The 17,235-nt window shown below is 43.8% G+C and overlaps 1 protein-coding gene across 1 annotated transcript in view; it reads right to left on the reverse strand.

Moving 5' to 3' along the window:
• Nucleotides 1–17,235, reverse strand: part of ralgapa1 (Ral GTPase activating protein catalytic subunit alpha 1) — a gene marked incomplete at its 5' end in the record, with an annotated part of 173,748 nt that overhangs the window by 146,684 nt on the left and 9,829 nt on the right. Inside the window, 8 exon segments of the mRNA XM_084308555.1 lie at nt 3,659–3,997; nt 8,510–8,718; nt 9,848–9,986; nt 10,573–10,679; nt 11,199–11,376; nt 11,882–11,925; nt 12,635–12,692; nt 14,874–14,923. Of these exon segments, the coding sequence (XP_084164681.1) occupies nt 3,659–3,997; nt 8,510–8,718; nt 9,848–9,986; nt 10,573–10,679; nt 11,199–11,376; nt 11,882–11,925; nt 12,635–12,692; nt 14,874–14,923 (1,124 nt within the window).

Here is a 17,235-nt window from a genome sequence, read left to right on the forward strand (position 1 = left end):
CCAAGCGGCCACTACAGTAACTACTATAATAACTAGGTCTGTGTGCCAAGCGGCCACTACAGTAACTACTATAATAACTAGGTCTCTGTGTGCCCAGGTGAGGTCTGGCACCCTGCCATTGGCTGTGGAAGTGGGTAGATTCCAAGGTAAACCTGAGGAGGAGCGGTTGTGTGTTCTATGTCAGCGGTTCTCAACAGGGGTGCCGCGGCACCCTAGGGTGCCTCAGAGAGCTGCCAGGGGTGCCTTGAGATTTAAAAAAAAAAATATATATATATATATATATATATATATATATAGTTTATTCTTTTTGGATTACAGAAAATTATCACTAAAGTGCTATATGTTGCAGCTGCACTGTTTTCCATAAAAATACCATATTTGGATAAGTTTGACCATTTCTCAAAATCTGAAAATCATTATTTAATAAAACACAGAAAAGGATCACCAAGTTACTCTGGATAAAAAAAAACTTTACAGACAACATTGAGACAAAGCTTCCTGACACATCTCCATCCAAACTCTTGGAAGAACTCATTGAAATCTCATCTGATACCACCTGGAGAGCTCGTTTCAGAGTGTGGTGCTGAGTACCAAGTATCTCATGATGCAGCAGTTAAGGTGTTGATACCATTCAGCCCCACATATCTGTGTGAAGCTGGCTTTTCATCCATGACAGCTCTGAAAACAAAATATAGGGCCAAGTTGAGCCTTGAGGATGACATGCGTGTTGCCTTGTCAAAGATCTCCCCACGTATTGACCGTATTATTAGCCAGCAGCAGCAGACCTCGCATTGAGCTAGAAATGTCCACAGAGTGAACGAGTGCTTATTTTCTGTATTTATTTATATTTTTTGAGAAATGGTAACTTGGTGATCCTTTTCTGTGAAATGGTCACACTTATCCAAATATGCTATTTTTATGGAGAACAGTGCAGCTGCAACAGATATCACTTTAGTGATCCTTTTCTGTATTTAAAAAAAAATACATGATTTTCAGTTTTTGAGAAATGGTCACACTTATCCAAATATGCTATTTTTATGGAAAAGAGTGCAGCTGCAACAGATGGCACTTTAGTGATAATTTTCTGTCATTTTATTTAAAGGGGTTATGCACTGCTATTCCTAGCACTATTTGGGCAACTTTACACACTTCCTGTGAGTCTATGTAACACATCTGTAATTTTTATTCCAAAAATAATCATTGTTTTATATTTCTAATCTTGTACTCAAAACCAGCATTTTTCAGCCTCATGAAAGCAGGCTATTATTGGCTTGGCTCCACCCATACTAGCAGAATGCTTTGAGTGACAGCCACCCACCAAATAGCTCCGCCCATCTCCCCGTCAGAGATTAGGTTTCAGGTTACATACAAATATGGTATGTCATAAATATAGAGATGTAGCAGTACTGTCTATCTATATATATATAATATGTTACCATGAATTGAAATTGGGGGACCCTGATGTAAACAAGACGAAAGTCTTTCTCTGGTCTCCATCATAGCAGTACTGAGCAGTACTGTAGCAATACAAATATGGTATGTCATAAATATAGAGATGTAGCAGTACTGTCTATCTATATATATGTTACCACTATTTGTAAAAGCCACAACCACGTTACCATATTTGTAATAATGTAAATCATTGTGTCGTTGTACATATTGTGTATACACCGTTAGAAGCTAACATAGCTTAGCTTGGTAGCTATTGTGCTAACAACATATCCCGACGTCCGGCTCGCTGGCCGGCATGCACGCCCGACACAAAATGGTTCTCTCCTCTCTGTACACCCCCGTCCCCACGGGTACCCTGCCGGGGAGCCCATGGACGCGACAACGGCGGCAGCCGTAGGGTGCTCGAGCCCGCCGTAACGCTAGTGGTACACAATAGCTATGAGCTAACTAACGCTACGGCCGCCGCTGTTGTCGCGTCCACAAGCTCCCCGGCAGGACACCCGCGAGAACGGGGGCACACAAGGAGGAGAGAACCACCCCAAATCGAGCACTCATGCCGGCCGACAAGCCGGACACCGCGGTTGTTGTTAGCACAATAGTAGCCCACTGTGATGCACCGAGTGGGCCACCATTGATCAACATGCAGCGATGTGTAGCTTGCATGATGCGTGTGCAGTGCTTTGCCACACAGGTCTGAGAAGAGGACCTGCACATGATAGCAACCGGGAGCGTCGCGGAGCATTCAGCCTGCTGGCTACCTAGATCCACTTCAACCAGCCGAGCGTCGGGAGCTCCAGCAGCTTGTCGATGTGCTAATAGCCTGGAGCCAGCTACCTACCGTTAGCTTGCAAAGGCTCCAGCACACCGACAAGCTGTTTAGCCAGCTACCGTTAGCTTGCAGAGGCTATTAGCACACCGACAAGCTGTGTAGCCAGCAGGCTGAATGCTCCGCGACGCTGGTTGAAGTGGATCTAGGTAGCCAGCAGGCTGAATGCTCAACGACGCTCCCGGTTGCTAACGCCGGCCCCGGCTGGTGCTAAGTAGCTAGCGATCGCTCCCGAGTCCCGAGAGCTAACGCCGGTCTGTCTGTCGAAGACCGAGGGAACCGCATCAGGCTTCAGCTGATTAGTGATCTTCTGGACAAACCTTCCACCCTGCAGGTAGCAAGAATGGAGGCGGGCATTACTAAAACCACAGAGCCAATCACATCACCGTGCGCTATAAACAGCGCCCTGTGACGTGCACCAGGTCGTCAAATCAACATGACCTGATTTACTAGAGGCAAAGAGGGGATGGGCTGTAGCTGAGGAATTCGCCAATATAGTATTTAGGCCCAAAAACACATTGATACGAACTCCTATTACTATAATACAATGCTAGAGACTGAAAAATGACATTTATAATGCATAGCACCTTTAAAGAAATATGCTATTTGATTTACTACTACAAGCAGTGTAATGTCAACAGTACTAAGCCATTTAGACCTGAAACACCTGTTAATAATGCATTATATAGCCTGCATATACACACAAATGTGTTTCCCGGTTTCTTAAATAAACTTTATTTTGAAAGCAAGCACTTTTGTCATCATTGTAGCAAAAAAGACAGGACCGGAAAAGTCTTTATCGTATGTAGGGGTGCCCTGGAATATTTTATTGAACACAGGGGTGCCTTGGCAGCAGAAGGGTTGAGAACCCCTGTTCTATGTGATCTGGGAGTGGTGGAGGATGAATATCATTTTGTTTTTTATTGCCCTTTGTACACCGCTTTGAGGAGGGCTTTATTTGAGAAAATTCTAATTGTAAATCCGGATTTGTTTTGGCAGTCTGAGAGTTGTATGTTGAGTTGTTTTTTTGCGGAGGACATCTTCAGTTTTGCAGGATTTTTGGAGAAAGCATGGCACTTGAGACAAAACGCACTATATCCTACATAATTGTATTTGAATTCCTCTTGTTTCTTTGTCTACATACATTGTGTACAGCTTGTGTTATATTACGTTTTATTGTATTTTCTTTTTCTTGTGGCCATCTTGGTCTATATGGCATTTGTCAAGTAATTGGTCTAGTATACTATTATATACTTATTGTTTATGTGTCTTGTAAGCCCATATGGGGGCTGGGCATACACCTGTATGTAAGACACGAACATAAAAAAACATCAAATCAAATAAAAAAACGATCTCATCAATAAAGTGTATAGAGCTGACCTGTCTGAATATCTCTGTGATGAAGTTGACGTTGGTCCGGGTGGAGGTCAGCACCCTCCGCACCACCTCCATGTCCGTCAGCTGCTCCTCGTCCATGGAGCACAGTGAGGAGGAGCTGGGCTCCCTCTCCGTCAGGGTGGAGGTGTTGGAGTGACTCTGTTCCCCCTCGCACACTCCTCCTGCCCCCGTCAGGCCCCCGCAGAGTCCCCCTCCTCCGGTGCCGGACACGCCCATAACGCCGCCTGCGTCCAGGTGGTTATCGGATCGAGGCCCGACCCCCAAGGCGCCTCCCAGGAGGCCGCTGTCGTCCGAACGAGCGGCCAGGCCAGCTGCTGCTCTCTGGAGACACATATATATATATTAACATACATACATATATATTAACACATTGGCCGCCATGCATTGTACCCATCTTTGGGCCCAGTCTGCCAGCGCTGTAACCCTATGGAGATGTTTACCTTCTTTGCAGGGCTATAACTTTAAAAATGTTATAGCTATATCGACATTACTATGGCCCATTCAACATCGGGTATCTATCGTTCCGGATGTGGGAACGTTATATTTTTTTCATTCATACATTGTTGTGTTAATACCGTCGAGAATATAAGTATGTTTTTAAGGTTTTCTGCAGTAATTCCTAAAACGCGAGTTATAGGCCCCGACGCATATGATAGATTATCGTTTGGCGTTTCTTTCCTATACACGCTATATTAAAAAATTCAAATGTATATGATCGGTATACATTATGCTTCATCATGCGTGAAGGAAAGGGGGGGGGGGGGGGGGGTCGTTTATAATTCCTTGATCGTCAGTAGCGTCTTTTTTTTGTAACTATGGGTCGATACGTTGATCAGATGGATTGCAGTGAAATAAATAAACAATCGGGCTGAAAATAACGTTAGATTCCTCTTACCGTTCGCCGATGAGACTGGAGGAAAAATATTCCAATTATTTGACGTCGATCTGCTAGATCCATTTCCCATTAAATATTGATCCCAAAAACGAGTTCCCTCGTTGTTGGCGCACAACGATTGGCGGGCAATAACGAGTAACCTCATTGTTGGCGCACAAAGTGTTAACATACATAAACATATATACATATATATTAACTAGGGCTGGGACTTTATCGCATTAATTTCAATTAATTAACTACAGAAAGAATGAAAAGTTAAAGAAATTGATGAATTTAATCGCATGATGATTTTTCTTTATTGTGTAAGAATGTTACATTTCAAAGGAGACCAGACTCATGCATGTGCTATAAGTATAAAGTATAATAAATCGCAAATTACTTTTTTTCTTAGTCTGGTTTGTTCATAAAAAAGATTAAACAAGAGAAATTGAGATCAATCAAGAGGTTCTCTTTTTTTTTTTCAATGGTAAACTGTTCTGGAATGTACTTGAAAGTACTGCGTTTTACTTTTACCTTGAAAGTGCTTGAGTTTACAAAAAGGTCCTTTGCGCTATATATACATTACTCAAATTAAATTAAATTATTCCAAAAATGTCATTGATCTGTTGTCTGTGTAGTAGCCAATACAGGATTTTGCTGCTTAAACGTATGTATAATGTATATTCATTGATTCACTCGTATACCAAAATTCATTTGAATTGAAACATTTAGCTTTTCGCATTAAATATTGATATGCGATTAAAATGTGATTAATTTCGATTAATTAACTATAAAATCTCGAATTAATTCGATTAACATTTTTAATCGAGTCCCACCACTATATTAACATACATAAACATATTAAGAGACAGCTGCTGCTGTGTGTGTGGTGGTCTCACCTGTATGTTCTTTGGTATGGTTTCTCCCTCAGTGTCAGGTATGTGTGTGTGATGTTCTCACCTGTATGTTCTTTGGTATGGTCTCCCCCTCAGTGCCAGGTATGACTGTCTGTGTGTGTGGTGTTATCACCTGTATGTTCTTTGGTATGGTCTCCCCCTCAGTGCCAGGTCTGTGTGTGATGTTCTCACCTGTATGTTCTTTGGTATGGTCTCCCCCTCAGTGCCAGGTATGACTGTCTGTGTGTGATGTCATCACCTGTATGTTCTTTGGTATGGTCTCCCCCTCAGTGCCAGGTATGACTGTCTGTGTGTGTGTGGTGTTATCACCTGTATGTTCTTTGGTATGGTCTCCCCCTCAGTGCCAGGTCTGTGTGTGATGTTCTCACCTGTATGTTCTTTGGTATGGTCTCCCCCTCAGTGCCAGGTATGTCTGTCTGTGTGTGATGTTATCACCTGTATGTTCTTTGGTATGGTCTCCCCCTCAGTGCCAGGTATGACTGTCTGTGTGTGATGTTCTCACCTGTATGTTCTTTGGTATGGTCTCCCCCTCAGTGCCAGTTATGACTGTGTGTGATGTTATCACCTGTATGTTCTTTGGTATGGTCTCCCCCTCAGTGCCAGGTATGACTGTCTGTGTGTGATGTTATCACCTGTATGTTCTTTGGTATGGTCTCCCCCTCAGTGCCAGGTATGACTGTCTGTGTGTGATGTTCTCACCTGTATGTTCTTTGGTATGGTCTCCCCCTCAGTGCCAGGTATGACTGTCTGTGTGTGTGATGTTCTCACCTGTATGTTCTTTGGTATGGTCTCCCCCTCAGTGCCAGGTATGACTGTCTGTGTGTGATGTTCTCACCTGTATGTTCTTTGGTATGGTCTCCCCCTCAGTGCCAGGTATGACTGTCTGTGTGTGTGATGTTCTCACCTGTATGTTCTTTGGTATGGTCTCCCCCTCAGTGCCAGGTATGACTGTCTGTGTGTGATGTTATCACCTGTATGTTCTTTGGTATGGTCTCCCCCTCAGTGCCAGGTATGACTGTCTGTGTGTGATGTTCTCACCTGTATGTTCTTTGGTATGGTCTCTCCCTCAGTGCCAGGTATGACTGTCTGTGTGTGATGTTATCACCTGTATGTTCTTTGGTATGGTCTCCCCCTCAGTGCCAGGTATGACTGTCTGTGTGTGATGTTATCACCTGTATGTTCTTTGGTATGGTCTCCCCCTCAGTGCCAGGTATGACTGTCTGTGTGATGTTATCACCTGTATGTTCTTTGGTATGGTCTCCCCCTCAGTGCCAGGTATGACTGTCTGTGTGTGTGATGTTATCACCTGTATGTTCTTTGGTATGGTCTCCCCCTCAGTGCCAGGTATGACTGTCTGTGTGATGTTATCACCTGTATGTTCTTTGGTATGGTCTCCCCCTCAGTGCCAGGTATGACTGTCTGTGTGTGTGATGTTATCACCTGTATGTTCTTTGGTATGGTCTCCCCCTCAGTGCCAGGTATGACTGTCTGTGTGTGATGTTATCACCTGTATGTTCTTTGGTATGGTCTCCCCCTCAGTGCCAGGTATGACTGTCTGTGTGTGATGTTATCACCTGTATGTTCTTTGGTATGGTCTCCCCCTCAGTGCCAGGTATGACTGTCTGTGTGATGTTATCACCTGTATGTTCTTTGGTATGGTCTCCCCCTCAGTGCCAGGTATGTCTGTCTGTGTGTGATGTTATCACCTGTATGTTCTTTGGTATGGTCTCCCCCTCAGTGCCAGGTATGACTGTCTGTGTGTGATGTTCTCACCTGTATGTTCTTTGGTATGGTCTCCCCCTCAGTGCCAGTTATGACTGTGTGTGATGTTATCACCTGTATGTTCTTTGGTATGGTCTCCCCCTCAGTGCCAGGTATGACTGTCTGTGTGTGATGTTATCACCTGTATGTTCTTTGGTATGGTCTCCCCCTCAGTGCCAGGTATGACTGTCTGTGTGTGATGTTCTCACCTGTATGTTCTTTGGTATGGTCTCCCCCTCAGTGCCAGGTATGACTGTCTGTGTGTGTGATGTTCTCACCTGTATGTTCTTTGGTATGGTCTCCCCCTCAGTGCCAGGTATGACTGTCTGTGTGTGATGTTCTCACCTGTATGTTCTTTGGTATGGTCTCCCCCTCAGTGCCAGGTATGACTGTCTGTGTGTGTGATGTTCTCACCTGTATGTTCTTTGGTATGGTCTCCCCCTCAGTGCCAGGTATGACTGTCTGTGTGTGATGTTATCACCTGTATGTTCTTTGGTATGGTCTCCCCCTCAGTGCCAGGTATGACTGTCTGTGTGTGATGTTCTCACCTGTATGTTCTTTGGTATGGTCTCTCCCTCAGTGCCAGGTATGACTGTCTGTGTGTGATGTTATCACCTGTATGTTCTTTGGTATGGTCTCCCCCTCAGTGCCAGGTATGACTGTCTGTGTGTGATGTTATCACCTGTATGTTCTTTGGTATGGTCTCCCCCTCAGTGCCAGGTATGACTGTCTGTGTGATGTTATCACCTGTATGTTCTTTGGTATGGTCTCCCCCTCAGTGCCAGGTATGACTGTCTGTGTGGTGGTCTCACCTGTATGTTCTTTGGTATGGTCTCCCCCTCAGTGCCAGGTATGACTGTCTGTGTGTGTGATGTTATCACCTGTATGTTCTTTGGTATGGTCTCCCCCTCAGTGCCAGGTATGACTGTCTGTGTGATGTTATCACCTGTATGTTCTTTGGTATGGTCTCCCCCTCAGTGCCAGGTATGACTGTCTGTGTGTGTGATGTTATCACCTGTATGTTCTTTGGTATGGTCTCCCCCTCAGTGCCAGGTATGACTGTCTGTGTGTGATGTTATCACCTGTATGTTCTTTGGTATGGTCTCCCCCTCAGTGCCAGGTATGACTGTCTGTGTGTGATGTTATCACCTGTATGTTCTTTGGTATGGTCTCCCCCTCAGTGCCAGGTATGACTGTCTGTGTGATGTTATCACCTGTATGTTCTTTGGTATGGTCTCCCCCTCAGTGCCAGGTATGACGGTCTGTGTGTGATGGTCTCACCTGTATGTTCTTTGGTATGGTCTCCCCCTCAGTGCCAGGTATGACTGTCTGTGTGTTGGCCCGTGGCTCCAGCCAGAAGGCCACCAGCCAGCGGATGAAGATGACTCTGGCCGGCAGGAAACTCTCCTTGGTGCAGAACACCGCCTCCCCGCTGTCCTGCTCCCTACGAAGTACACTGTAGTAGGGCTTAGGGCGCATCGGAGGGACCTCTGGAGGGGACAAACAAATTGTATAGTAGAATTATTGCAGCCATCGACACCAACAGTTTCCCGGGAGTTTGCTTTCTGGTTGCCGGAACTGGCGAGTCGTTTTTCTCCAGCACCGAATAACATAATAAAAGGAACACGCCAACATTTTGGGACACAGCGGGACACCCATCTGGCTGCACGTTAGCCTAGCTTAGCACAATGAATGGAAGCGGACAGTGCCGGTTAGCCTTCGGTGTGCGTGTGTGCGTTTATTTTTGGAAAAAAATAAAACGGATTCCATATGGCTCTAGTTTCTTCCCCTCAGCCGCCAGGCTGATCTATGCCTCAGCCCCCCCCCCACCCCTCTCCGCCCCAAGTGACACTGGCAAAATAACAATGGCAAAAATACTGCACTGGGACTGACTAGGAACTCTGCACTTTACTTTACACTCTATATATATTTATTCAATTGATTAATCCTGCCTTTCTCCTGTGTCTGTTGTTGTTATGTGAAAATAAAATGTATGGAAAAATGCATACTCTGTAACGCTGAAACAATTACCAATGTGGTTACACATATGGCTTATTAAAGGTATCTGAATCTTTCTGTGTGGAGTTTGCATGTTCCCCCTGTGTTCGCGTGGGTTTCCTCCGGGTATACTCTGGTTTCCTCCCACATCATAAAGACATGCATGGTAGGCAGGACTACAGATGAATACTAGCTCATCAGCTAATTCTGGCACATTTACATTGATGTGGAAACTGCTGAAGATGTTGATTAATGTGCACTGTCCCTGGGTAAAAAAAAATATATATATATATAAACATACTGGCCCAGGATTGGATGGTTTATTCTAGTGTGTTCATACTGACCCAGGATTGGCTGGTTTATTCTAGTGTGTTCATACTGACCCAGGATTGGCTGGTTTATTCTAGTGTGTGTTCATACTGACCCAGGATTGGATGGTTTATTCTAGTGTGTTCATACTGACCCAGGATTGGCTGGTTTATTCTAGTGTGTTCATACTGACCCAGGATTGGCTGGTTTATTCTAGTGTGTGTTCATACTGACCCAGGATTGGATGGTTTATTCTAGTGTGTTCATACTGACCCAGGATTGGCTGGTGTATTCTAGTGTGTTCATACTGACCCAGGATTGGCTGGTACAGGCTGGTTTCCATGGTGAAGTTGGGGAAGATGTGAGGCAGGTAGAACTTCCTGAAGTTTCCAAACAGGAAGTTGAAGCCGCGTTCATGGTTCTCCTTAGAACGCCACTCTAGAGACTTAGCCTGGTGCACACACACACACACACACACACACACACACACACACAGAGAGAGAAACACACAGACGCACAGAAGAAGCTTGTGTTGTAAAAAGAACATTACACACATCTATAGAGCCAGGCAGAGAAGAGAAGCTTTGTGTGAAGCTAAATAGTAGTGCAGCTGGTGCTACTGTGTGTGTGTGTGTGTGTGTGTGTGTGTGTGTGTGTGTGTGTGTGTGTCAGCAGTAAACACACCAAACAGAAAGTCTCAATGTGTTAATGATGTCAGTCAGTAAGGGATAAGGTTAATACCTGGTTTACCGTGTCTTTGTCTGTGTTAATGGTGTTAGTAAAGGCTAGGGCTAATATCTGTTTTACCGTGTCTTTGTATGTGTTAATGGTGTTAGTAAAGCCTATGGCTAATATCTGGTTTACCGTGTGTATTTGTATGTGTTAATGGTGTTAGTAAAGGCTATGGCTAATACCTGGTTTTCTATGTATGTGTATGTGTTAATGGTGTTAGTAAAAGCTATGGCTAATACCTGGTTTTCCATGTATGTTTATGTGTTAGCATTGTTAGTAAGGGAAACGGCTAATACCTGGTTTACCATATATTTGAGCAAGGCTTCCAGGAAGTAGGCTGTGAGGTCTTCCTGGTTCTTGTCAGCTGACTGGGGAGGAACCAATGGGGTGATCTCTTCTGGGGTCACTTGAGCTGTGGGACGGAGCAGGAAGAATGAGGATTTACAGAAATATCACTGGCCAGGTGTGTATATTCAATCAACATGATCTTGAATGAATCAGTCGAGTAGTGGTCTAATCAACCTGTGTGTGTGTGTGTGTGTGTGTGTGTGTGTGTGTGTGTGTGTGTGTGTGTGTGTGTGTGTGTGTGTGTGTGTAAAATGGTGCATTTATATAGTGCATTTATCCAAAGCTCTTTAAAAAAATTGTATCCTGACATTCATTCACACACCGACGGCGGAGACAGCCATGCAAGGTGCCGACCTGCTCATCGGGAGCAATTAGGGGTTAAGTGTCTTGCTCAAGGACACTTCGACACGCTGTGTGTGCGTGTGTGTGTGTGTATGTGTGTGTGTGTGTGTGTGTGTGTGTGTGAGCGTGTGTGCGTGCGTGCGTGTGCGTGTGTGTGCGTGTGTGTGTGTGTGTGTGTGTGTGTGTGTGTGTGTGTGTGTGTGTGTGCGTGCGTGCGTGCGTGTGTGCGTGTGTTACTAACTCTCCGTCAGACTGAGGGGAGGGTTGACCAGGGAGTCCAGGGTGCGAGGCGTGCCGTGGCAGAGCGGAGCAGGAAAGCCGGGGATCAAACAGGCGAACATGCACAGCTGCTCTCTCTCTGCGTTACTCTGCAACGCCTGCATCCACAACAAGAAGAGACGCACGCCCTCACGACGGATCTGGAGAGGAGAGGAGGAGAGGGAGAGAGAGAGAAAGAGGGGGAGACAGCGAGAGGAGAGAAATATTCAAAAATTATATTTGTACAGTTAACTCTTCTTGGAGGCATGATTGTACAGAGTAGAGTTGTGAACTCTGCAGCTAGGCTACTGACTAGAACCAAGAGAAGAGACCACATCAGTCCAGTATTAGCTACCCTGCACTGGCTTCCGGTAACATTTAGAATCTATTTCAAGGTCCTACAAGGCACTAAATGGAACAGGAACCAAGCTACATTGCAAATTCTATGTAACTATGTGCCTTCTAGAATATTTCAAACATCTACTACTGGTCTATTGAAGGTTCCAAACCACAGTCTGAAGAGAATCGGGGATGCAGCCTTCGTAAACTATGCACCAATGCTGCTGATTGTACTGTAGATTGCACTATTTTACACCGTTTTTTATATTGAATATACAACATGTTTAAAGTGGACGCAGATTGAAGAGCCATTCAGAGCCTCTGTACCTTCAGAGAGTTCCCAGTGTGCAGCAGTTTCTTGAGGATCAGCCCTGAGGATACAGAGCAGTTAGTTAGTTATCCAGACATATAATCACAATACTCCGTCTATGTATATATATATATATATGTCTGTCATCTATACCGTAGTTTATATGTGGGGAAACATTAGTTACAGAGTCTATACTGTAGTTTACCAGTGGGACACATTAGTTATACAGTCTATACTGTAGTTTACCAGTGGGACACATTAGTTATACAGTCTATACTGTAGTTTACCAGTGGGACACATTAGTTATACAGTCTATACTGTAGTTTACCAGTGGGACACATTAGTTATACGGTCTATACTGTAGTTTACCAGTGAGACACATTAGTTATACGGTCTATACTGTAGTTTACCAGTGAGACACATTAGTTATACGGTCTATACTGTAGTTTACCAGTGGGACACATTAGTTATACAGTCTATACTGTAGTTTACCAGTGGGACACATTAGTTATACAGTCTATACTGTAGTTTACCAGTGGGGTACACTGATGTCATAAATAATACAGTATGTACTGTAGTTTTGCTGTCAGCTCATCAGATGTGTGACTCTTTGAAACAGGCTTAACCTGATCTATGTATACTATCTACAATCTACACCGGACTCCAAACTGACTATATTATCTGATGATCACAGGTGGAGATGGAGATCAGCTGTGAGTGAGTGAGTGAGTGAGTGAGTGAGTGAGTGAGTGAGTGAGTGAGTGAGTTACCGATGCTGTGGAACTGCCATCGGCTCTGAATTCTCTCTGGGAGAAGCTGGAGTATTTTCTGTGGGGAAGGTAAAACAAAGCAGACACTAGGTACCTGTGTTGCTGTAACAATGAAAAAAATAATATATATATATATATATATATATATATATATATATATATATATATATATTAGTGCTGTCAATCGATAAAAATATTGAATCGCGATTAATCGCATGATTGTCCATAGTTAACTCACGATTAATCGCAAATTAATGGCATTTATTTTTTATTTTATTTGTATCTACCTTAAACGGATCTTTTTCAAGTTCCAAGTTTTAATACTCTTATCAACATGAGTCAACAAATGCTTGCTTTACCCTCATGCATTGCAAATTTGCATCAAATTCAAAACAGAGTGATGCACAAAATAACTTAAAAGAAAATAATAATTTAAAACAATGAATAAAGTGTGCATGAAATAATAGGGGAAAGAAAACGTTAGGAACTTGTTACATTCACCCACACAAGGGCTCAGTAATCACACACACCCCCTCTCTCTCTCACACACACACTCTCCCAGCTCTCTTTCTCTCTTGCCCCTTCCTCATCTCTCACCCCCCCTCTCTCTCTATATATCTCACACACACACACACACTTCAGAAACAAACATAGTATCAATGAGAGCATCAATAATACACCCGAGTGAAGTCTAGTTAAAAAAAAAAAATGAAAAAAATATAAAAAATCTTCAAAGTTAATCGTGAGTTAAAAAAAATAGTGGCGTTAATAGAATCGGGCGATAACGCGTTAATATCGCGTTAACTTTGACAGCCTTAATATATATATATCTAACCCTAACTAACCTTATTGACATGCACTTGTCCTAATAAACTAACCTACACTGCCCCACTCAACACTTTGATGAACATTGTTACTCAGCTGATAGAGTTGTGCCCTTCCTGATGACTTGTCGTTGTCGTACAGAACTTGTAAGTCGCTTTGGATAAAAGCGTTTCAGCTAAATGACTAATGTTAATGTAACAACTGTGTACAACCCCCCCCCCCCCCCCCCCCCCCAGCTGAGTGTTAGTAGACCGTGACTCTAGTGTGGTGATAATATGGTACCATGACTAGTGTGGTGATAATATGGTATCATGACTAGTGTGGTGATAATATGGTATCATGACTAGTATGGTGATAATATGGTACCATGACTAGTATGGTGATAATATGGTACCATGACTAGTATGGTGATAATATGGTATCATGACTAGTATGGTGATAATATGGTACCATGACTAGTATGGTGATAATATGGTACCATGACTAGTATGGTGATAATATGGTACCATGACTAGTATGGTGATAATATGGTACCATGACTAGTATGGTGATAATATGGTACCATGACTAGTATGGTGATAATATGGTACCATGACTAGTATGGTGATAATATGGTACCATGACTAGTATGGTGATAATATGGTACCATGACTAGTATGGTGATAATATGGTACCATGACTAGTATGGTGATAATATGGCACCATGACTAGTATGGTGATAATATGGTACCATGACTAGTATGGTGATAATATGGTACCATGACTAGTATGGTGATAATATGGTACCATGACTAGTATGGTGATAATATGGTACCATGACTAGTATGGTGATAATATGGTACCATGACTAGTATGGTGATAATATGGTACCATGACTAGTATGGTGATAATATGGTACCATGACTAGTATGGTGATAATATGGTACCATGACTAGTATGGTGATAATATGGTACCATGACTAGTATGGTGATAATATGGTATCATGACTAGTATGGTGATAATATGGTACCATGACTAGTATGGTGATAATATGGTACCATGACTAGTATGGTGATAATATGGTATCATGACTAGTATGGTGATAATATGGTACCATGACTAGTATGGTGATAATATGGTATCATGACTAGTATGGTGATAATATGGTACCATGACTAGTATGGTGATAATATGGTACCATGACTAGTATGGTGATAATATGGTATCATGACTAGTATGGTGATAATATGGCGACTCTAGTCTGGTGATAATATGGTAAGTAGTAAGTAAGTAAACTTTATTTGTATAGCACCTTTCACAGATAAAATCACAAAGTGCTTCACAGAAGTAAAACATAGCAACAGTTACAGAGATGAACGCACTACACATAAAACAATAATATGGTATCTGGACTCCGGTGCGTTCTCTACTCACTTCGAAGATGAAGAGGATCGAGTCCAGCTCCTCTCTTTGCGACTTGTGACCTGAAACACACAACAGAGGCTGTTACCGTGGCAACACAGCAGAAGGTCGCCATGGTGACCGCATGGGAGGAGATGACATCTTCAACAGCCAATGAGTGGGTTGAGTTAATTTATGCCAATTTATAAGCTGAATCAAATTGTTCTGTTGTGAGGACCTCTAGTAGTGAACTACAGTGTTCACAGTGTCTAGTGTCTGTAGTTCACTAGAGGTCTGCTCTCCTCTGGGTGATAATAGTGTCTGTAGTTCACTAGAGGTCTGCTCTCCTCTAGGTGATAATAGTGTCTGTAGTTCACTAGAGGTCTGCTCTCCTCCGGGTGATAATAGTGTCTGTAGTTCACTAGAGGTCTGCTCTCCTCTAGGTGATAATAGTGTCTGCAGTTCACTAGAGGTCTGCTCTCCTCCGGGTGATAATAGTGTCTGTAGTTCACTAGAGGTCTGCTCTCCTCCGGGTGATAATAGTGTCTGTAGTTCACTAGAGGTCTGCTCTCCTCCGGGTGATAATAGTGTCTGTAGTTCACTAGAGGTCTGCTCTCCTCCGGGTGATAATAGTGTCTGTAGTTCACTAGAGGTCTGCTCTCCTCTGGGTGATAATAGTGTCTGTAGTTCACTAGAGGTCTGCTCTCCTCTGGGTGATAATAGTGTCTGTAGTTCACTAGAGGTCTGCTCTCCTCTGGGTGATAATAGTGTCTGTAGTTCACTAGAGGTCTGCTCTCCTCTAGGTGATAATAGTGTCTGTAGTTCACTAGAGGTCTGCTCTCCTCCAGGTGATAATAGTGTCTGTAGTTCACTAGAGGTCTGCTCTCCTCCAGGTGATAATAGTGTCTGTAGTTCACTAGAGGTCTGCTCTCTGGGTGATAATAGTGTCTGTAGTTCACTAGAGGTCTGCTCTCCTCCAGGTGATAATAGTGTCTGTAGTTCACTAGAGGTCTGCTCTCCTCCAGGTGATAATAGTGTCTGTAGTTCACTAGAGGTCTGCTCTCCTCCGGGTGATAATAGTGTCTGTAGTTCACTAGAGGTCTGCTCTCCTCCGGGTGATAATAGTGTCTGTAGTTCACTAGAGGTCTGCTCTCCTCTGGGTGATAATAGTGTCTGTAGTTCACTAGAGGTCTGCTCTCTGGGTGATAATAGTGTCTGCAGTTCACTAGAGGTCTGCTCTCCTCTGGGTGATAATAGTGTCTGCAGTTCACTAGAGGTCTGCTCTCCTCTGGGTGATAATAGTGTCTGTAGTTCACTAGAGGTCTGCTCTCCTCTGGGTGATAATAGTGTCTGTAGTTCACTAGAGGTCTGCTCTCCTCTGGGTGATAATAGTGTCTGTAGTTCACTAGAGGTCTGCTCTCCTCTGGGTGATAATAGTGTCTGTAGTTCACTAGAGGTCTGCTCTCCTCCGGGTGATAATAGTGTCTGTAGTTCACTAGAGGTCTGCTCTCCTCTGGGTGATAATAGTGTCTGTAGTTCACTAGAGGTCTGCTCTCCTCCGGGTGATAATAGTGTCTGTAGTTCACTAGAGGTCTGCTCTCCTCCGGGTGATAATAGTGTCTGTAGTTCACTAGAGGTCTGCTCTCCTCTGGGTGATAATAGTGTCTGCAGTTCACTAGAGGTCTGCTCTCCTCCGGGTGATAATAGTGTCTGTAGTTCACTAGAGGTCTGCTCTCCTCTGGGTGATAATAGTGTCTGTAGTTCACTAGAGGTCTGCTCTCCTCTGGGTGATAATAGTGTCTGCAGTTCACTAGAGGTCTGTTGTCCTCTGGGTGATAATAGTGTCTGTAGTTCACTAGAGGTCTGCTCTCCTCTGGGTGATAATAGTGTCTGTAGTTCACTAGAGGTCTCCTCTCCTCTGGGTGATAATAGTGTCTGTAGTTCACTAGAGGTCTGCTCTCCTCTGGGTGATAATAGTGTCTGTAGTTCACTAGAGGTCTGCTCTCCTCTGGGTGATAAGTGTTTGTAGTTCACTAGAGGTCTGCTCTCCTCTGGGTGATAATAGTGTCTGTAGTTCACTAGAGGTCTGCTCTCCTCTGGGTGATAATAGTGTCTGTAGTTCACTAGAGGTCTGCTCTCCTCTGGGTGATAATAGTGTCTGTAGTTCACTAGAGGTCTGCTCTCCTCTGGGTGATAATAGTGTCTGCAGTTCACTAGAGGTCTGCTCTCCTCTGGATGACGCCAGTTCACTAGAGGTCTGCTCTCCTCTGGGTGACATCACTAGAGGTCTGCTCTCCTCTGGGTGACATCAGCAGGAGGAGTTTATCAGGGGGCTGTTGGTAAGTGTCTGATTATCACATGTCCTCCTCACAACAGAAGCACAGGATTCAGGTTA

The sequence above is a fragment of the Notolepis coatsorum genome (assembly GCF_963971535.1).
Source record: "Notolepis coatsorum genome assembly, chromosome: 2".
Classification (NCBI taxonomy): domain Eukaryota; kingdom Metazoa; phylum Chordata; class Actinopteri; order Aulopiformes; family Paralepididae; genus Notolepis; species Notolepis coatsorum.